This window comes from Eptesicus fuscus, chromosome 20 (genome assembly GCF_027574615.1).
Source record: "Eptesicus fuscus isolate TK198812 chromosome 20, DD_ASM_mEF_20220401, whole genome shotgun sequence".
Taxonomy (NCBI): domain Eukaryota; kingdom Metazoa; phylum Chordata; class Mammalia; order Chiroptera; family Vespertilionidae; genus Eptesicus; species Eptesicus fuscus.
Window position 1 is genome coordinate 48,923,359 of NC_072492.1, and position 6,581 is coordinate 48,929,939.

Sequence of the window (6,581 nt, forward strand, 5' to 3'; positions counted from 1 at the left end):
CAGATCTGAAACTTAATACGTTTTTTTTTTTTAGAAACAGACACTCTAATAGTGAATCTCTAGTAATATTATCTTCCTAACGTCTCTGCCCCTTCCTCAGTCTGCTTCAACTCTTAGTTCTTTATCCACCCCCTCAATTCCCAAACACAGCCCTGAAGGTCAAATCCTAATCCAGAAGGTGGAGCACTATAAACAAACTTTGTTTTTAAGTGGCTGGGATTGAGAGCCAGAACCTGTATAACATGCATGAAAAAGAGGGTAGAAATTAAATATTCGGTTAGGTCCGTGGTCGGCAAACTGCGGCTCGCGAGCCACATGCGGCTCTTTGGCCCCTTGAGTGTGGCTCTTCCACAAAATACCACGGCCTGGGCGAGTCTATTTTGAAGAAGTGGCATTAGAAGAAGTTTAAGTGTAAAAAATTTGGCTCTCAAAAGAAATTTCGATCATTGTACTGTTGATATTTGGCTCGGTTGACTAATGAGTTTGCCGACCACTGGGTTAGGTCAATCAATTTAACAACAACAACAAAAATCGGAGTTTAGGGTATTAGTGACTGAGAAAGTCTTATTTATTCCCTTGCAATGATATTTAGTGTACATTAGCATTGGTTTACATTTTCAGAGAGCTAAATTTTGGTCTAAACACACACATACACACACACACACACACACACACACACACACACACAGAAACCTGCTTGGCCTTTGGGGTGGGTGGTGACTGGAAGGAGGCATGAAAAGGGTACGTTATATTTTTTTAAAAGGCTAAAAAAGAGTAGAGCTGCTTGAAAGGTTAAAAAAAATAAACAATCTCTGAGGCTTGAGCAGCTGCGAAGGCTCTATCTGCTTTCTGTTTTGATCATTCTGTTTCTCGAGATGACCACATCTTTCAGAGGAAATGAGTCAAAGCCACTCTGTCTTGCTTTTCCAGCTGAGCATGTTCAGTTTCAATGAAGTAATGAATGAACTTGGCCGCACCACCCCCAAGCCTACAACACCAAACAGAGGGGCCTGGGCCAATCAGCAGGCACTCCAGGTTTTCAAGTTGAGTTCAAACGGGCCCACGGGGCACCAATCAGCGCGCGCGGCTCCGCCCCAAACGCCGGGCCGTGGCCAATCACGAGCCCGAACGAGCCAAAACACAGCGGCCGGCCAATGTCCCGGCGCCCCACGGCGCCGACCTCCGCCAATGGGCGCGGCCGGGCGAAAAGGGAAACAGTGCGGGTCCGGAGGCCTCAGGATTCGAACCGAACGTCCGCTCGGAACCGGGAGCAGGCCGAGCGGCGCGGGCCAATCAGCGGCGGCGGCTCGCGGCCCCCGAACGTTGGGACACGGCCCCGCCCCGCGCTGTTGTTTGTGTGTCGGCGGCCGCGGGAGCCGGACCACGACACTCGCCCGGCGGGCAGCGGGGCGGCGAGGGTCCGGAGGCGGCGGGCGGCGGGAGCGCGAGCCGAGGGCGGCCGGCCTCCCGCGGCCGCCGAGCCCGACTGCGCGCCGGCGGAGCCATGTCGGTGAACATGGATGAGCTGCGGCACCAGGTCATGATCAACCAGTTCGTCCTGGCCGCGGGCTGTGCGGCCGACCAGGCGAAGCAGCTCCTGCAGGCGGCCCACTGGCAGTTCGAGGTGCGTGCGGGCCGGAGCGGGCGCGCACGACCGGCCGCGGGACCCGGGGCGGGGGCGCGGGCCGGGACGCCCAGCCGCGCGCCGCCACGGCGGGGGGAGCTCTATTTATATCGCCCGTCAGGCGACCCGCGGCCGCGAGGTGGGGCGCGGGCCGGGGGCGGCGCGGAGGGCCCTGCCGCCCGGTGCCCCTGCGCGGGGCCCGGGGATGCCCCTTGGCGGTGCGTCCGGCCGGCCGAGGGGTCGGGCCCGGCGGCCCGAGCGCGGCGCCGCGGACCCTGCGGAGGCCGGCCGTTCGGGGGGCTTCCTGCCCCGGCCCGGTTAACCGCCTCCCGCCGCTGTGTGTCCGCAGACCGCCCTGAGCACGTTTTTCCAGGAAACCAACATTCCCAACAGCCACCACCACCACCAGATGGTAAGTGCGGCCGCGCGGGCGGAGGGCCGGCCGGCGGGCGGGAGGGGGTCGCCCGGGCCCGGCCCCGCGCCCAGGGCGCAGCCGGGCCGCTGTCAGCCGCCCGCGGTGACAGCCATGTTGCCGGGAGCGCCGCGCCGCGATGTAAACAAAGAGCCAAAATGTCTTCCAGGAAAGCGGCCCGGCCGGGCTCGCCCAGCTCCGGTCCGGCCTCCCGGGCGCCTGCGTCTCGGCCGAAAGCCATGCGCCCGGGGCCCTCCCCGAGGCCAGGGGGTCGGAGGGCGGCGAGGGCTCCAGGGAGCGGAGCGGGGGCTCCAGGGAGCGGAGAGGGGGCTCGGATGAGAACTAGACGGCTGGGCACCGGGAGCCCCGTGCAGGGAGGGCCGGGAGGGTCTGGGGGCCGCGGTGTCTGTTTCCCGGGACCCCCCCTCTTGCTGTTGGGCTGGCGGCCCCCCATCCAAACAATCCAGCTCCACAGGGAACAGGAAGGAGATAAGTCCACCCTGGCCAGGCTCGACCCAGAGGGGTATGTACTCTCTTTCCTGTTTATGGAAAAAAGGACATACCCTGAGCACGGAGGACATAATAGATTTTGACCAGAAAATGCCAGGAATTTGCTTCTGATCTCAGCATGTGAACACACAGGAGCGCGGGGAGCAGGAGTGGTCGGCCTGGCTTTGCTTTCTTTTCCCCTCCGGCCCGGGCCTGAGCCTTTGCCTTCCTGGCCGTGGGGACTCCTGCTTTCCACGCACCGGACATCCCTTCCCTGGAGACTGGAAGGCCTGTCCCCCCCCACCCCCTCCCCCCTGGTTACCTATTACCCTGCTGTGGGGGGGAGGGAGGGACTGTCCCTGCCCAGCCCCAGCCCGGGCCCAGCCCCGGCGGTTGTAAAACATGACTCCCCGAGGTCTGTTGTGGCTTTGGGAGTGCATTTTGGCACTTGGTGTCCTTGCCCATGGCTCCCTTTTCGGAGGATCTGCAAATGGCTCCTCGTACTTGGTGCCCTCACCCTGTCTCTGTCTAGTTACAGAAGACAGAGCCGGGCCCGCCTGGGCCTTTTACCCAGCGTTTCCTTGGGACGGCTCACGCTGTACACAAATACAACCAAACGCAGGGGCTCTGACGGGAGAGCTGCTGGTCGCAGGGCCGTGGCTGTAAGGCCGACCCTCCCCTGCCTGTGACACCCCTAACCCGGGGAACCCTGCCCCATCTCCTCTCAAAGGGTCTCCGCTTGCCCCCTTCCCCCCATGCCCCAGACCCAGGGCGTCCGGAACAGCCACTCTGTGGTGCTGTAGCTGGGAGGCTCTTGGGCGAGAACTGGGACTGGAGGTCCCTCTAGGTCCTGTGACCCCTTATCTGCCAGTCCCAAGGTATTGCAGTCCTTTGAAGCTTCCTCGCCTGAGGCAGGTGTTGGGTTGTGTAACAGGCCTGTAATCAGTGCACCCATCAGGGCACGGAGGACCGAGGGCCCAGTGCACACCCTGCCTGCAAGGAGCTGGTCGTTTAGACAATAAACCAAAGGGAAAAGTTAAACTCGAGCCACAGAGACCGGCCACGGCGCGATGGCAGCATCAGAAGGGACCCAGGGTGTGAGCAGTGGAGAAGGGGTTGCCTGTAGTGGCTGCACAGGCACGTGGTGGGAGGTGTCTTAGAGGAGGGAGAAGCCCCTGGAAGAAGCCGGGGACACTGGCAGGTGCCGTGGCCTGTGTGCTAGGAGCTGTCAGAAAAGCACAGAGCAGGAGGGGCCTTCAGCGCATCTGGATCCAGCTCCTGGTTTTATGGGACCAGAGGGGTTAAGGAACTTGCCCAAGCTCACACAGCAGGCAGACACTGGGTGGCTTTTTCAGGAGACTGAGTACTCGCTGGCTTGGGGAACTGGGGAAGTTGGTCACAATGCTGTGATGCAATTGGCTTCTACCCCCCCACCCCCATTCATTGTTTCCTGCTGCGGAGAAGTCAGCCCTGGGGTGGGGGTGGGGTAGGGGCGGGGAATGGTGAAGGGAGGAGGGAAGCAGTCTGGTCTGGGTGAGGCCAGGCCCACACAGTCCAGCGGCTGCCCCTGAGGCAGACAATGGTCAGAGCTTCCCAGCTGCAGATGTGGGGCCGGCCGGGGAGCAGGGTGGGTGTTCTCTCCTGTTTCTGGCTGGGGCTTAGCTGCAGAGCCCTGCAAGCTCCCTCCCTGCCAGGTGAGGAGGCCTAGAATCTTGCTCCCCACCCTGGCCCTGGGGGAGGGGCAGTGTTGCTAAAATTAGGAGAAATTCAAAGATAGACTCCCGTGGCTTCCTGGGAAAGGGAGAAGCTTGGCGAGGTCAGAACCGACCGCTTTGTGCAGGCCTCTGCTTCCCGCACCTCTGGTGGGGTGCCCCTGGGGAGGGTGGATGCACCTCCATCCCCCCATCCTGCAGTCCCTGGTGTTCATAGGGGGAGTGCCGGTTCCAGCCCCACCCCGGCTCCTGGCTGGGGTTCCCTGATCAGAAATGGCGAGGGATAGTGAGGAACTTGGGGAGCCCCCTCCCAGGGTAGTAGCGGGAGACAGCAGGTGGGATGTTTGTGGTGACCCCCCCAGGAAAGGAAGAGGGCTGAGAGGGGCTAGACAGACACATGCTCTGTCAACCTCGGCCAAGAGCAGCCGGGACTCAGGAAACCGACACCCCGGGTTTTTGTCCTGGGGCAGCCACCCACAAAGTTGCACTTGACAGTGAAGGGCTGAGGGAGGCTCAGCTTGGGCCTGCAGTGGGTGTTTGTCAAGTGATCAAGCTCTGGGCCTCGGTTTCCCCATCTGCTGTCCAGAGAGGGTAGCGGGAAAGACCTGACATGGCTGTGAGGAGTGAGACGCGCTGCTGGTATTACCGCGGCCTGAAACCAACACCGCCTCCGCCTCCCCAGGGCTGGCCCGGGAGGCAGACCTGACCTGGCCGCCCTCCCTTGACCAGCGGCCTCGGAACATCGGGCGGATTACTGAGGGGCCAGCTGGGCTCCTACCCAGGCTGAGCACCGTGGTGTCCTGGGCTGCTCCCTGGCCTGCTTTAATCTGACACCCCAGCTTCTGGTGGGAATTAACCCTTTACTCCCCACATGCCTCAGGGTAGCTTCCTAAGCATCAGGAATCACTCCTAGTTTTGGTAAAAAGGGTCGGGTGTGTCCTTATTTTCCGTTCTTGCTGGCTCGGGCGAGAGGGGTGCTTTGTGCTGTTGAAGCTGCTTGGGGCCAGGCAGTGAGGCTGGCACTCGGGGGCCGTGGGCAGCCCTCCCGACACCTGTGTCTCTCTGAGCAGATGTGCACCCCCAGCAACACCCCAGCCACGCCGCCCAACTTCCCCGACGCCCTGGCCATGTTCTCCAAGCTGCGCACGTCCGAGGGCCTGCAGAGCAGCAACAGCCCCATGACGGCCGTGGCCTGCTCGCCCCCTGCAAACTTCAGCCCCTTCTGGGCCTCGTCCCCGCCCAGCCACCAGGCCGCCTGGATGCCGCCCTCCTCCCCGACGGCCCACGGCTTCCACCACCTGCACCACCCACAGCCCACGTGGCCCCCCGGAGCCCAGCAGGGGGGCGCCCCGCAGAAAGCCATGGCTGCCGTGGACGGCCAGAGATGAGACTGGACACGCCGCGCGCTGGGCTGGAGCCGGGGCAGTCCGGGTCGTGGGGACACAGGAGGGCCGGGTCGGGGGGCTGGGCGGGCGGGGGTTTCCTGAAGATCGCACTGGAAGATTTTATAAAGGAATTTTGGGGGGTGGGGGGAATAGTAAACTTCCTGAGCCACTTGGGTCCTTCAGGAGTTTCTTTCAGGCAAGTTTTTTCTGTTTTTAATATATAACTGTAATATATAAATATATAAATATAACTAACCATGTGAATGGCGCTGGCTGGTCTGGGGGCCTGGGGTCAGAGGGAGGGGCCAGCACCCCCTCCGCCCAGTCCAGGTGCTGCTTGGCCGGGTGTGTGATGTGCGGGCGCATGCTGTCTGCCAGCTGCCTGCTCTCAAAGTCACGGCCGTGCTTCTGGACCGGGGAGGAAGAGGCCACCGGAGGCGCCGGCAGCCAAAGGTGTGGGGACCTCCTGCCGCCACGAGACACCGCCTCCCCCAGTTGGAGGCTGGCACTGAAGCCGTCAGGGGCCTGCCTCCCCCCCCTGTCCTGGCCGCGTGGGAGCTGGGAGGAGCACCTGCCGTTGGGTTTAGTTCCCAAATCGGTCATTTCCAGGTGACACTCACACACAGAAACTCACAGACTTTCCTGACTTCCCTTTGTCTGTCCTGGAGGGACAGCTCTCTGCTTGGGGAGGGCGGGGCTGCGCCCTGGGCACGGGGCTGGTCTGTCCGACGAGGTCTGGGTGTCAGACCAGGGCCTGATGGACAGGTTGGTCCAGGGGAATGTTGGGGGAGAGGAAGGAAGGGTCACGACTTGGTTACTGTGACCCTCGCTCCTTGACCTTCCTTCGTTGCCCATCACAGGCCCCGCTTAGCCCCGCAGCCATGGTTTCTGCTACGGGGTGGGGGGTGGGGGGCTGCTCCTTCCACCCGGTGGCCACCCCAGCCCCTTCCTACTGGGCC

General features: G+C 62.0%; 1 protein-coding gene across 1 annotated transcript; it reads left to right on the forward strand.

The window, feature by feature from the left end:
* The first annotated feature begins 1,207 nt into the window (after positions 1-1,207).
* UBALD2 (UBA like domain containing 2) lies at positions 1,208-5,886 on the forward strand. Its single transcript, XM_054709691.1, has 3 exons — positions 1,208-1,624; positions 1,974-2,036; positions 5,308-5,886. Exons 1-3 carry the CDS (start codon positions 1,505-1,507, stop codon positions 5,623-5,625), a joined length of 501 nt encoding a protein of 166 aa, XP_054565666.1. The 5' UTR covers positions 1,208-1,504; the 3' UTR covers positions 5,626-5,886.
* The last annotated feature ends 695 nt before the right edge of the window (positions 5,887-6,581 follow it).

Coding starts and splice junctions, on each gene's coding strand:
- UBALD2 (XM_054709691.1), top strand. CDS start 1,505: ATGTCGGTGAACATGGATGAGCTGCGGCACCAGGTCATGATCAACCAG. Junction 1,625..1,973: donor CGGCCCACTGGCAGTTCGAG/GTGCGTGCGGGC, acceptor GTGTGTCCGCAG/ACCGCCCTGAGCACGTTTTT. Junction 2,037..5,307: donor GCCACCACCACCACCAGATG/GTAAGTGCGGCC, acceptor CTCTCTGAGCAG/ATGTGCACCCCCAGCAACAC.